Raw genomic sequence first — 14,644 nt, 5'->3', positions numbered from 1 at the left:
TAAAATAAAAAAATTAAAATAACTAAATGAGATCAACAAAATGCATTCCTCGCTGTCTGGCAAAAGCAAAACTCCTGATTCAAACATGTTACTTTTGCTTACTTTCCCTTCAAAAACAAATAAATACATAAATATCTACTGACCATCTAGAAACTAGAACCTGGTACAATCTATTGAAAACACTGTTGTCAAAGATGCTTATGAATTAGTAACAACTATGCAATGGAAAAAATATAAACATGAAATTCTTATAATGAGAGTACAAGAGGATCAACACTGTACAAAAACTATATCCAGATTGCAAACTCATTTACTGAGAACAAAATCCTCGTCATCTTGCCATCTCCAAAACTGAGGTCAACTTGGTTTGCTTAACTACGCCTGCTTCTATACATGCCACACATCTGTCTAGAAACCTCTGTACTTATTATCCCTTGCCTCTCATGCGTTCAGGTTTTTCCCTTCAAATTTTCACTTGCTTGTATGGATTGAAACCACATTAGTTTTCTCATTGTTTGATTACACCTTAACAGTGTTACCAACTACGCTTGTTTCTGTTCACACAATATCTTGGGTTTGTTTTTTGTTTCACCATACTGACTGGAGTTTTGTGTTTTAAATTGCAGTTATATTTGCATAAGTTTAATTGAGCTTTGTAATAAAGGTGCCTATGGGTATGTGAAAAGAGTTGAGATTTGCAACTTGCATGTGTCAATTGAATCTTCTCAGGCCTTGAGCAAAGACTTATTTTTGGTAACTCAAGAAAATGGTTGTTGAATCATGTTTTGAATTCAAGGTATCAGAATTCTGAGTGTAGCACTGCTGCTCAGCAAGGCCTACAGCCATGATTAGAGTCCTCAGGTGGAACGAATGGTCATGAGGCGGAGCACGTTCAATAGCAGGACTCCCTCCTCAGATTATGGGTAGTATATTTGTAGGTCTATATGATGGAAGAAACAAACTACAACAATCTACAACTACAGAGGAAAATGTAGGTGGTCCAAATGGATATGCCAAACTGCTGCTTAACTGAATATATTTCCACAGGTGGTGCATTCGGAGAACCACACAAAGAAAAGTCAAATTACTGTCATTACTACCCAAATGCAAATAACATACCACAAAAACTACAATTGTGCCAAACAGGAGTTGGGCGATGACAGTTGTTTTTATATGTTGATGTTTTGAGGTGGGGTCCAGTCAGATTCTATTCCAATTTATGTACTACCGAACATGTAATCGTATTCCTGATATGGAAGTGTCAGGGTATGACTGAATAATTCATTAAAACTGAGACTAGAATGACCATGTTTTTCACGGCATGAAAGGAAAGGGGTCCGTTAATTTATAATTTTATTAAATCTGTCAATGAAAAACACAGACAAGAAGAGATGTTATTCTGTCAATGTTGGGAAGAACAGTCAGCATGGCTGAGAGAGATCAGGAGCTTTTGGTGCAAAAATTCATCACTATTATTGCAAAAATGTTTGATAAATTTCATCACCGTCACACTAGTCCAGACAGAGCAGCACTGTTCAATGTAATGATGATGGGAAGAAACGACAACTAAATAAAAAATAACTAATGGCAATAATAGTAATTATAATTATATAATAATTACAAAAGAAATAAAGACATCTCTAAACAGACAAAACACAATCACTTCAATAATAAGACGAAATTCGGTCACTGTCACAACATCAGAATTTCTTCATTTTTTTCTTTTAAATGAATTAAATATTGTTTTTAAAAATATTTCACCATCTACTTATACTCATTTTTATTGCGAAAATAGGCAACTTGACTAACTGTGATGAGTGACTGAGCTGGAACGTGGAAGAGTGATGTTGGCACTGAAAGAGAGCTGCAGTGTGTGCAGAGTGCAGTACCCTCTTCAGCCACCGGGGGCGTCTCACATTCCAACAGCCTCCAGCAGCAACAGTTGTCACGGTAACCACGGCTCCATGGCAACAAGGCTCCTACCTTAACTAAGCTGCTGTGGAGCAGATCTCAGTTTGTAGACCGATTGGTGGACATTGGTAATTATCCCTGAACAAAACATACAAACATAAGTGCAACCTCAATTTATACATCCTCAATTTGAGACGTTCAGGAATGAAAGCAGTTCGGACAGAGCAAAACAGGTTTGGGGATGTCCTGCCAAAAATATGAAGGTGCTGCTGGAAAAATCAAAATCATCTGTTTTTGTGTGACAACAGTAGGAAGCATACATGTGGAAGCAAGGTCAGGAATGTTTTGAATGTCAACAACACAAAGAGGTTCCAGCAAGAGCCCTCACCATCAAGGCCTCTGGCTCAACCTGCTTCTAAAAAAATAGCTAAATGAGAGAAGAATTAAGTACAAGAATCAACAGACGAGTGAAATGCACACTGTTATACCTTTTTCGCCTTCAGTCTCCATTCTTTCACTAGCTTGCCACAGAGAAATTTTAAAGAATAAGCAGTCTGTAGAAAGTCTCTTGTATTTTTTTTTTTTGTTCATTTTACACCCTCTTCCATTGTGGCTTATTTTCTAATCCAGAGGCAGCAAGGGTGGCTCGCCCTGCTGCTTGGGAGTCTCCTTTGTGTCTGCTAGGGCCTGGAGATAGCCATGCAGCTCTTGGTGAGTGTAAGCTGTGAGATTCTTTTTTTTTGTGGGGGGGGCAAGGGTTTGTAAACAGTTCTGTGGCAGAATCCCGGCTCAGACGCTCTGTCTCGGTGCTAGGGACCGAGAGAGAGACGAGGGGTGGAGCAGAGAGAGACTCAGGTGGGGCCCAAGAGAGGAACCAACCAGGGTGGAGCAGAGAGAGGCGGGGCCAAGAGAAAGACAAGGGGTGGAGCAGAGAGAGACTCAGGTGGGCTACCTGCCACTGTTCTGTGAACAACAGAAATAGCAGTAACACTGACACGCAAACACACAGTAAGGATTTCAAAACACAGAATATACTCTGATCCAGCTCACAGTACACACTGTCAATAGAAGGCGGTGATGTCAATACTTGAGATATACTTTAACTATTCAGCAACATTCAAGAAAGCTTTGCACAAGGCATGAGTACATGCCTTTTTAGCAGATTCCCATGAATACGCCACAAATGGATGAAAATTATTCTAATTTTATCTTAAGGATTAAGACAAATATAGGGTTGAAGCATGTAAGCTTCTTCAGGTGTTTAGTCTGATGGTGAATCGTTGAACTTGGATTGGCATAAACCTGATGGGTTTTCCTCGTGATCTGTCTGTAATCCCTCTGTTGTGAAATAAAGCATCACCCTGTTACTGATGGGAATATGGATGAGAGGAAAGAACGATTTCCCAGGTTCAGCACCAACTAAGCTTGTGAATACTGAAAGCATATTTCAGCCTGTAGGAAAAGAGTATAGTGAAGATTTCAACCTGTAGAAACTAAACATCAACATGCGTTCTCTTCAGTCTTACATTAGCCCACAGACATCCATCCTTTATGCTTTCCTTCCCTTTCTCTCTCTTTTTCACCCCCCCCCCCCACCCCCCACCCCCCGGGACTGAGAACAGGGTGCAGTCCTGGAGGCTGCCACTAGGTGGAAATAAACATCTGGTGCTACGAGTTGAGCCAGGGATGGTTGAGGCAGTCCCGTGCAGAGGCGCGTTTTTCTGGAACCATCTCCAGCATGGGCAGCAAGAAGTGTGTGAAGTGGCCGGCGTCTTCAGCCGACCAGCCGTATTTCTCCAACAGCACGTCAAACAGAGACCAGGGTTTTAGTTTAGTGATGTGTCGCAACTCACCTACAAGGGCCAGCAGAGAGAAAACTGGAATTAGAGCTGGATGAATGCTGAATAAAAACAATGTAAACAAAATCTCTAAAGGATGCGAAACAAGATTTACATTAGTAGCTACAGAATCAGCTAAGCACTACTCATCATAAAGTTTAACATCATTGTGAGTTTTTGTGAAGATTGCTTATGCTACAGTTGATCCCTAGAGCAGAACCCCAGTCAATAATCAGCACTTATTACATTAGCAATACATTAGAAATTTATGGCACTATATCTCATACGCTAGGATTTTTTATTATGTAACACTATTGTTTGAGATGCACATATTGCCAACTAAAGTGCTTAACTGGCATAAGTATTAAAGGTATAACATTTTAGCTTGTCAGAAAAATGGTGTCAACAGACAATAGTCTTTAGCACATTTTAAATCATTTTATAGACAAGAATGATACAAAGTGTCACATGTCCATAATCAGTAGACACTGAGCAAAACAGAACCTTTGGGGCAGGGGATAGAAGCTGAGGTGCAGTGATCAGAACTGTTCAGAATAAATGGTTTGCTCATCCCGTTTAGCTAGCTCACAGAGCTGTTCTTCCTCTTTGACACAGTACTGTGTGTAAAGGATGCACGAGATATTCTGGATTAATCATTATGGAAGTGCTGACAGCTGCCCTACTAATATCACAGAAGGAGTGTACAGAGGAGTCTACTAACAAAACACAATCCTTCACTGTGACTTTTGCGCATCTCATATTCCCGATGAGTGTTTTCACAGAATTCACATGATCCAACAAACACTTTCAGTCACAATAGTGCGAGCCGATCTTTAACAAAGGGACATCAAGCATTCGCCTGTGTGTTTAACAGAGACCTCAAGGATTCAGCCTTGGATTCACCCAAGGATTCAGCCTTGTGCTTTAATGTACTGCATGTCATATTGTAACAACAGCATGTAGTAATGTAACTGCAGTACAGTAGTTTTCTATATTGTGGGCCTTCTTGTGTGATGATGTAATCTGATGAAACTCATATGAACAAACCCTCTCTTTTTTTTTCATGTTTATGAAGTTCTTATGTGACACAGCGGTGCAGAAGTGCCTGGCTCTTTTTTTTAGTGCTCTCTTGTACTGACATTTGCCTCCTTGCCTGCTAGTTCAGCAACTTTTTTGTTCCGTGCTGTGCCTTAGATATAGACTAAAGGGCCCTGTGCACAGGTCTGGCCCACTGAGATTGCCATCACCCCAGCTGCTCTTTGTTCGGGTTGGCCCTGATGGAGAAGACCACAGGAGTCTGGCTGCTGTGGGCCTGAGCACGGGGAGCACCATTACCTTTCTTTGAGAAGAACTCACGGCTGTATTTTCCTGCAGCGATGACTTTGCGTGGGACTTTCCCCAGCAACTCCATAATCAGTGCGATGTGGTCTGACCACCGTGCGTGCGCGCGCGCACACACACACACACACACACACACACACACACACACACACACACGCACACGCGCGCACGCACGCACACATGCACACGGGGACAACAACAGAACACGCACACAGACGTCAGTGGAACATGCCCATTCGCTCATGCAGGAGGACGAGCAGATGCAGGCAGCCTCACTCATGCACAGACAGACTTGACACATGAGAAGTCTGCAAGGAATGTGGAGAGCTCTTAAAACCTGCCTCCGAGCAAAAAAATGAGTCTGACCGTCTAGTGAATCATTGCATTCTGCCCACCAGCTTGGGCAGGCCTGGGCAGTGCTTTAACAACCCTTCTGACAAATCATGGTTCAAATTCAATTTTAGGATTTTAAGACGCGTTTCTGTCTGTCTGCATCGAGCAGGATTGTGCATGTGTTCGTCCTCCACAGGCGCTCTACAGCTACCTCTCCGGTTGAAGAACTCCCGTGAATATTTTCCAGAGAGAGCAAAGTGTCGTGGAATGCAGCCCAAGAGCTCTATGATGTGGGCTATGTGATCTACAGAGCAGAGAGAGAAAAGGAGCAAAGGAGGCAGAGTGAGGCAGAGTGAGGCACAGGGAAGAGTGCAGGAAGGCGGGAGGGAATGAGGGTCCGAGGTTGGGAGGGCACAAGGAAAGGGATTAAGAAGAAGACAGAGAGAACAAAGAGAGAAAATCTAGTATTAATGGTACTCTCCATGTTCCAGTAGAGTGTCAGATGTTGATCAGATATGGTCTCAGATAGAAAAGTTCTGTGTTCCTTGCTATGCTGAATTTAAACGTCACTGGTTCCTTTATTGTTTCTTAGTCATTTGTGGAGTCATGTCTTGCAATGTCAAACTGTTATTAGATCTTTGGGGCCTGAAAAGATGGTGACAGCCAGGAAATGGAGAGATACAATGGGTAAGCAGAGTGGGCCTGCTATTAGATGAGTATATGAGTATAGGGGTATATGAGTGGAAGGGCATTAATAATATGATTTCAATTTCATTTTGAAAACCTTAAGATTCAAGCATTTCCGTTTGGTGTTATTTGGGGTCAGAGAAGGGTTTGAGGAAAGATGATGTCCTGCATGGCTATAGAGGAACTGAGAGGAACACTACAGGGAGAGTGTCAGCAGAACAGGCTGAATAGGCAGGTTAAAGAGAGCTTAGGAACAAGAACAAAGCACTGTAGATGTAGCCCTAAAGATGCCCTACATACTCTACCATTTACCATACCACTAGCATACATACACTACCATATATACACAACCATTTCAGTGCAGTACAGCATCTTACTATCCTGCAAATACATTATATCTAATGACATATGTAATAGTAATCCATTTTCTAATTTGGCGCCTTTTTAAAAACAAAGATAAATGAAGTGCTTTCCACTCGGCTGTGAACCAAAGAAGACAGCTACCTTCATCACGTGAGTAGTCCTCTCCTGAGTGGGGCTCAAACAAATAGTCTCCTGTCGCTAGCTCGAACGCCTGAGAAGGAGGGAGAAAGGAGCAGTGAACAGCATGTATCTGCACAGCATTAATGGCTGGAAAGTGAGCTAGTTCATCTGCTGGATACTGTTTGGTGCTTTTAAGCCCTTTTTCACAGCACTGCAAAATGGAAGAAGAACACAATATGGACAAAGGCATGTGGACACCTGACCATCACATTTATGTCAGACTGTTGGATCTCCCAAACCATGGACTTTAATAATGGAGTTGCCTGCCCCTCCACATTTCTGTGGACGTAATAACAGTTTCCACTCTTTTGTGAAGGCTTTCTGCAAGATTTGTGGAGTGTATCTGTACAGATTTGAGCCCATTCGGTCAACGTTCCAGTTCATCCCAAATGTGTTCAGGGGGTTGAGGACAGGGCTCTGTTTAGGCCAGTGGAGTTCCACCACACCAAACCATGTCTGTCTGGAGCTCACTTTGTGTACAAGTGCAGTCACGCTGGAACAGGAAACTGGCCACGAAATTGGAAGCATATCATTTTCTAATGCTGCAGCATTAACAGCAACACTAAAACTAAAGGGTCCAAGCCAAACCCTGAAAAACAGCCCCGGTCTACTATCCCTCCGCAAATGTACTATTGGCACTACGCATTTCAGTAGATAAACATTCTTCTGACATCCGCCAAACCCAGATTCATCCTTCAGACTGCCAGACAGTGATGCGTTATTCATCACTCCACAAAACACATTTCCACTGCTCCAGAGTTCAGTGGCGGTGTGCTTACACAATCCAGTCTGGCAGTGTGCACAGTTATCCTAGGCCTGTGTGCAGCTGCTCGACCATGCAAACCCGTTACATGAAGTTCGGCGTCATTCTGAAGTGAGTGATGCAACAGAGGCAGGCAGTTTTTAGACACGCTACAGTACTCGCGGGGCCTGCTTGATGGAAATTTCACAAACTGATACATGGCATCCTATGACAGTGCCATGGTTAATGTCACTGAGCTCTACAATGCGACCCATTCTGATGCAAATGGATGCAGATTGCATGGCTTGAAGTTATATACCACTTGTTAACAATGGGTGTGACTGAAACACTGGAACTCAATAATAGGGACGGGTGTCCACATACTTTTTGCCATATATTTTGTCTTTAGTAACATTGTTATGTTACTAATAAGTTGCATATAGCTGGTTATTAGTAGCATACAATTTAAAGCTATGTTTGTATGATGAGGAGATCTCACTCAGTTGAGCTGTTACATCAGCACTAAGGTTACATTTTCGTGCCAGCTGGTAATTATGACTCTACAACACACTTGAATGTTTTTCCTGAGTTGGAAGCAGCATAATTATGGTAATTCTGGGATGACTTATCAGTAGCTTCGATAATTAGCATGTGCATAGACCCATTGAAAAACAGTATTGGAGATCATTCATTCATTGGACAGTTCCAGACTGATGCAGAATATCTGAGGGCAGCTGTGTCTGATCAGCGAAGACTCGTTCTTTGTTTCCCTGTGCAAATGCCTGACACAAGTATGGTCCAGGGGTAGAGATGTACACAGGAAGACGCGAGCAGAAAAGGCATGTCAAGTGCTTACCATACAGGCAGTGCTCCAGATGTCTGCGGGAGTGCTGTAACCTGCACCAATCAGAACCTCGATGGAGCGGTACTGCCGGGTCTGAATGTCCTCTGTGAAGTGTTTGTGCTAAAACGGAAGGAAGATCTGTGATGCAAACTACAAACAAATATGCCTGAAGAATTCACGTCCACTTTCACTGTTTGAAGCAAAGAATCACTGCTTATGTAATGGGGCTAAATAGGTTTAACACAATTCTGTCAGGACCAAGCTGTATAGCAAGTGTTTAATTTAATGGGTTAAGGTTTAATGTCTTAGCTTGCAGAGCTATAAAACAGAGAAGGTGGAAGAATACAGGAGTGCAGGGGAGTGATGACATATACACTGGGGACTGCTGGCAGCTGAAGAGGGGATCTGCGCCTCATCTACATTCCACATCCCACACTAATTCTGGAAGCTCAATTAACTACAGATCTGCAAGACAATTGCAGAGTGCCTGTTCTCTTCTGTGTGAGCTTCTCCTACCACCCAGCAGGCGTTGCCCAAGTCTGCGATTTTCACCCGGAGTGTGTCAGCGTTGCGGGGGTCCAGGGGATTCACCAGCAGATCCGCTGCTCGTGCCTTAGCTGAGTGAACAAGCACACAGCTGTTAGGCTAGCACCAGAGCACTGTGTTACAATCCAGGCATTTAAGGAATAAAACTGCCTCCACCATTGCTGTCTGACAACACTTACACTTCAAATATGTGGTAGGACACAGTGATATGTAACAATGTGAATCACATTTCATGGTACTGCAGTGTCTCCGAGTCAGCGGTGAATCTGTCCCACCTTTAGGTGTGTCCCCAGTGCTGGACGAGGAGACTGTTCGGCTGCGGTCGGCGTTGGGGCTGAGGGGTGCCTCTCCTTCGTGTGGTGCACACTCGTCCGGTTCAGTGTCCAGAGGCAGGTCTGGGAAGCGTGGTACAGTTCCCCGGTGCCGGGCCCCATTAGTGAGCCCCACCGTCTCCCCATTAAACAGCTCGTAAGAAGGGTCCGAGACATCTCCGTCAGTGGTGCTCATCTCCGACTCTGCCAGGGGGCAGAGTAGAGGTGTGGGCAATTGCCCCAGGGGCAGAGCTGGAGACAGGTGCTTGAGGCCTTTTGCGTCCATCGTCACATGGCCGTTGGTTTTTGGGCCATCGTTGTGGCTCTCTGCGGAGTTCCTCACTTCTTGGCCTTCATCCTCAGCCTCGTCATCTTCATCATCGTCCTCGTCGTCGTCGTCATCATCTTCCTCATCCTCATCACCTTCTTCGTCTTCTCCTTTTCTTCCTTCTTCCTCTTGTGCCAGCTCAGGTTGCTCCTCCTTGGTGCATTCATCTGTCTTTGGCTCCACCGTCTCCTCCGCCTTGGCCTCAGGCCCATCCACTGCTCCCGTCTCCTCTTTTGGACCTGCGGCCTCCTGTTCCTCCACCACGTTCCCCTCCTCTTCTTCCTCTTCCTCCGTTTCCTCCGGCTGCTCTTCCTCGTTGGCGGGCTCACTGCCCTGCTCGCGGAGTGGTGTGATGGTCTCCCTTTCGGCTGGGGGATCTTCCTCTGTGGGAATACCTGCGCCAGGAGCCACCTCACAGTCCTCCTCTTCCTCTTGCTGATGGTGCTCTGGAGGAGCTGCACCTGAGAGAGAAACGAGGCTCTGTACAAAAATGAATGGACCATAGCCCTGCGTGTGCGTGCATATGTGCTTGTGTGTGAGAGAGATTGCACTGGGCTGGAGAGATGGTTGGAGGCTTTCTTGTCTCTGCACTAACACTCCTTAGTCCCTCTTCATTACTTTACAATCCAATATTAGAACATCTGAACAGGGAGCTATCTACTATTAGGAACAGAAATAGAAATAACATCAAACAGAACAGACCAGATCTGACATTAATAATCTTCCAGAACAAAGGGTCTCAATCCAGTCCTCAGATTCCACGAGTCAGTTCACCATTTTGTTCTGTTCCTGTTGCTGACAAATTTGCAGCCCTGACATTCTGCAGCTGATTACCCAGCTCAGCTGTCTTTGGAGATGGAGCACAATAAAAATGTAGACTGGTCGGGGCTCCCTGAGGACTGGATGAAGAACCTCTTTTCTAGAATCCTCTGAGCTATGCTCAGCCGGCAGCTGCTGACCCACTTGTGCGGAAATCACTCTGTGCCATAGGAGGGAGAGCTGCCATGTGGTAATGGTGATAATGGTGATAATGGCGATAATGTTGATAATGGTGATGCAGACATAGAAATGGAAAATGAAGGGGACATACTGATCACCACTGTTTATGACAGATAGATGTTACATTACAAATGCACCTAATATTAAGGTAGCTTCAACCTGATATTCAGTCAATACCTCAGCCTTTTCAAGACAAGCAGCAATGTCTAAAAAAGCCAGTACATGCTCTGGATAAACCCAGAGGTTCCGCTCACATGTGTGGTTGGTTAGTCTGATGGGTCGCTCCCTCTCTCCTTCTCCCTCCTCCTCTTCCTCCACCTCTTCATCCTCCTCATCCTCATCGTCGCTGTCCCCGAGGGCTAGCATGGGCCCTGGCGGTGGGTTTAACCCTTCTTTGGCCTTCTGCCTCTCAGCCTCCCTCTCCAGCGCCTCGATCTCCAGCATGCGTCTCTCCAGCAGTTCCGCCTGTCGCCTCTGCTTTTTCTTTAGCTTCTTCTTCTTGTTCTTGGAGATCTTGCCCACCTGCAGAGGGCACCACACGCACGTGCTCACACACCGAGCTCGGCGCCGCTCCCGCCCAAGTGGAATACAGACCCTAACGAGAAGGACTCGGGGTTGGTGGCGCTGCTTACTCACCTGCTTGAGCTGTGGAGCTGTGCTGACTGGATAGGGGAGCAAGAAAACAAACAAACAAATTAACAGTAACAGCAACAGCTCACTCGGTACAAAATGAACAAGCTCTTCATACCTGAAACAAATGAGCACTCTCACGGCCACAGATTATGCAAGGCATCTTAGACTGGACTCCCACTGTACACTGTAAGATATATGAGCCTTTAAAGGATTCCACGAGACTCTCTTTCTGAGACTAAGTTGAGGCAGGATTTAAAGGGACTAGAGAAAGTCTGTCCTTCCTCACTGTCCCAGTTCCATATTAATGCTCTTTGCTATTTCTGACACCAGGCTCTCGTCATCTCTGCACAGTCATGTAGTGAGGCCTACCTGAGGCCCCACAGGTAGCATGGCAGTCATCAGCCTGCCTTACAATGGCATTAAACGAGATTAATCTCAGTCCCAGCAGTGAGGAGCTCTACAAAGGTCAGGTGGTCTCAACTGTCAGAGTTCTGTAAAGGCATGTTTCTACAAAGCTTCTCCAATCAGTGTGGAGTGTGACCTGGTGGAAGAGGAGCATGAGGAAGCAGCAGCTGTCATCCACACTTGGATCATGTCTGCGGTCAACTTGTCTACCAGGGTTGAGAGTTTTGCAAGCATTTCAGTGAACCTGGAAAAGTGCTGTGTCTGCCATTGCTCTACTAGACCAAAAAAGATTATCACAGTACGACAAAGATGAGGCAGGAATTACAAAATATGCAAGTATGTACGTACGTATGTCGGAACGTATGTATGTATGTACGTAGATATGTATGTATCTATCTATCTGCTGCTAAGACTGGTTTGCTTCCTCTGTGAATGGATTTCAGGTAGTTCAAATGAGGCCAGTGACAGGAGCAGAGATTAAATGTGAGCATGACATGACGCTTGTCACTCCTGATCTCTCATGCTGTGCCCACAGAAGAGAGAATAGGGACAGAGAAGGAGGGGGGTAGAAGGAAACCGAAGGGGAGGTGAATGTGAGCAGGATGAAGACAGGAATACCTGCGGATCCGGACGGAGGAGGCGCTCCTGCTTTCTGCCACTCTGTGGCCTCCACAGCCATGCGCCTGATGAAAGCATCATCCACACACATCAGGATGTTCTCCGGCTTGATGTCTGTGTGGATGATCTTGCACTTAGTGTGGAGGTAATCCAGACCCTGCAAGACCTGCCAGACAAATACACCTTAAATCCTTAACCACATTCCAGTATGAACAGTTACACTTTTCCATCGTCAGGACGTCAGACGGGATTCATGTGAAAAGGGAAGGCAGCAGCTCTGCTGGACTAGACTGCATGCCAGTTAGATGTTTGGCTTAATCATGTTAGATTGCTTAAACAGGGTAGATATTTGGGATTTGGTAGATTTTACAGTTCATGTATACAAGCGTATACATGTGTGAATATCGCATGCATATGCGTGTGTTCGTGTATGAGTGAGTGAGAGAGAGATTACCTGTCTAATGATACTCTTCACACATGGCAAAGGCAAGCCCTGGTAGTTGGACTTGATGATCCACTTCAACAGATGGTGGCCGAGGACCTCGAACACCATACACACATCTGAGGAGGTGAGTTACAGAGAACAACGGAACTGTGTGCATACAAGAGCCAGGGCCAGCTGCATACTGCGAAGGATACGGATTCCGTTGATCCCAGAGATCTTGAAGTCATCGATGAGCTGAACCACCATGTCTTTATTGGGATCAATGGGATCACTCTCTCGAACCTGAGAGGCAGACAGATGGGTAGAGGGGTGGACGGTTAGCGCATGCTCTCTCTACTGAGCTCTCCGCATCAAAACCCCTTTGGAAAGCTTAGGGAGACGTCAGTGCGCCGTGTGGAACGGCTGGGGCTTCTGTCCTGCCAGCTCCTTCACTCACACATCGCAGCAGTTTGATCTCATCCAGCGCTGTCTCTGTGTAGTGCTGGGCACTCTTCACCACCTTCATCGCCACAAAACGCTTTCCTCTGGGGACACAGACAGACAGATGCACACACGCAGGTGTAAACTTCATCACAATCACGGTATGACACATACCTTCTCACACATGCACATGTATGCACGCCACAACCAAGACGGAACTGCTGGTGAAATGTGGCTGGTGGCCTGAGTGTATGTGTGTGTGTGTGTAATTGTGTGTGTGCATGAGTGTCTGTCCATATGGGCTTTTTGGCTTCAACCTGACCCACATGGCAAACAGAATAAAATAGCCTGTGGTTACAAGCATACAGCATACAGCAATATTCTCTCACTACTAGTACACTACTACTCTCCCACACAATATATCACTGTAACACTTCTAAATTGATGCTTATAGCACTGCTCTTCTGACACAAGATGTTTAATTCTAATGTGTATTTGTATTATAATGTAATGAGGAGTGCTGTATAATGTAGTATTCAAGTTGAACAAATCACAGCTGCAGCATAAGAGGAAATTTTAATGTAATCTGTGACGATGTGGTCATTTCATTTTTGCTGCTTAATCGCAGGAAGTAATAAATGCCATTCTAATTTGATTTGATATCTGTGGTTTAAAACGGTTAATTATCTCCTTGCCAGTAAATGGGTGAGCTACGCCTTCACGTTGCTGCGGAGCGTGTGGGCCACACCAGTGAAAGCAGAGCGACGCGACTGTAGGACACGTGGCTGTCCCAGGTGAGGTCCCTACCTGCAGCACTGTACCACTGTGCTGAGTATGAGTTTCCAGGCTGACATTTAAGCTATTAGCCTAATAGAGTGAAGCATTCTTCAAATAGGTATAGGAGCCGAAATGCAACACCAGGACACTGATACTATCATACATCAACCTGCAGGACATGTGTGGGTGTGGGTGTGTGTGTGTGTGTGTGTGTGTGTGTGTGTGCGCGCGCGTGTGTGCATGCATGTGTGTAACAAGGTGTCGTTTTTGTGTGTGGTTGCCATGGTGACTCACTGAATATCCCAACATAACCAGACGGTAGAGAAGTGGCCCCAGCCCAGCTTTCGGATTACATGGTATCTCCCATTAAACAGATCCCCTATCTTCACCGGATGGTACCCTCCTAGAAGAAGAAAGACAGACAGACAGACACAAAGAAACAATATATGACTGTTTAACAATAGAATATTGATTTGAGTATGCAGCATATCCATATGCAATACTCCACTGTAGCTCAGAAAGCCAAATGCTACAGTTACCAAAAGCTCATTGTGAGAAAAGAGACAGAGACCTAGAAATAAACAGGCAAAATAAATATATTTTGGGGAAAGGAAGCAAAATTGAAAAAAATAATAATGAGGCCCAAGAGACTGAGAAGGTGTCTGAGATTACAAGGCGTATGACAATAACATTGATACCCACAGCAGTAAGGTTTGACGTATCTCTCTCCGTCATTCTCAGATTCTTCCTTTCTCCCCATGTTCCTCCTAATTCACTTTGTTAATAGTGTCGCAGTAGCAGACAGTTTTATAGGTTTGGCAAGAGGCCTCAAGGTTGTTCTCAAACAGAGCAAGACGCAAGGAGAGGAGGAGGTAAACGAAGACACCAGCCTCCTCCTCTCTTCTGAGCTTGGCTAAAATGAA

At 45.0% G+C, this 14,644-nt stretch overlaps 1 protein-coding gene across 6 annotated transcripts in view; it reads right to left on the bottom strand.

Annotated features, from left to right (window-relative positions):
- Window positions 1-1,336: 1,336 nt before the first annotated feature.
- The window catches only part of srpk2 (SRSF protein kinase 2), a 47,733-nt gene continuing 34,425 nt past the window's right edge, over window positions 1,337-14,644 (bottom strand). For 3 of the 6 annotated variants that reach the window (XM_027000995.3, XM_081712171.1, XM_081712166.1), the window contains 13 exons: window positions 14,016-14,124; window positions 12,961-13,048; window positions 12,719-12,806; window positions 12,534-12,640; window positions 12,080-12,245; window positions 11,060-11,085; window positions 10,678-10,945; window positions 9,061-9,885; window positions 8,756-8,856; window positions 8,252-8,359; window positions 6,615-6,684; window positions 5,635-5,727; window positions 1,337-3,764 (listed from right to left, as the gene is read on the bottom strand). In XM_027000995.3, coding sequence (XP_026856796.2) covers window positions 3,580-3,764; window positions 5,635-5,727; window positions 6,615-6,684; window positions 8,252-8,359; window positions 8,756-8,856; window positions 9,061-9,885; window positions 10,678-10,945; window positions 11,060-11,085; window positions 12,080-12,245; window positions 12,534-12,640; window positions 12,719-12,806; window positions 12,961-13,048; window positions 14,016-14,124 — 2,234 coding nt within the window. In that variant the 3' untranslated portion in view covers window positions 1,337-3,579. Of the gene's footprint in view, window positions 3,765-5,084; window positions 5,178-5,634; window positions 5,728-6,614; window positions 6,685-8,251; window positions 8,360-8,755; window positions 8,857-9,060; window positions 9,886-10,677; window positions 10,946-11,059; window positions 11,086-12,079; window positions 12,246-12,533; window positions 12,641-12,718; window positions 12,807-12,960; window positions 13,049-14,015; window positions 14,125-14,644 lie in introns of all 6 variants that reach the window. The other 3 variants (XM_081712169.1, XM_081712167.1, XM_081712168.1) reach the window with 3 other exon arrangements.

Source organism: Electrophorus electricus, chromosome 4 (genome assembly GCF_041902795.1).
Source record: "Electrophorus electricus isolate QZ-2024a chromosome 4, ASM4190279v1, whole genome shotgun sequence".
Taxonomy (NCBI): domain Eukaryota; kingdom Metazoa; phylum Chordata; class Actinopteri; order Gymnotiformes; family Gymnotidae; genus Electrophorus; species Electrophorus electricus.
Note: the sequence above shows the minus strand (reverse complement) of the source record. Positions and strands in the feature narration are given on the sequence as shown.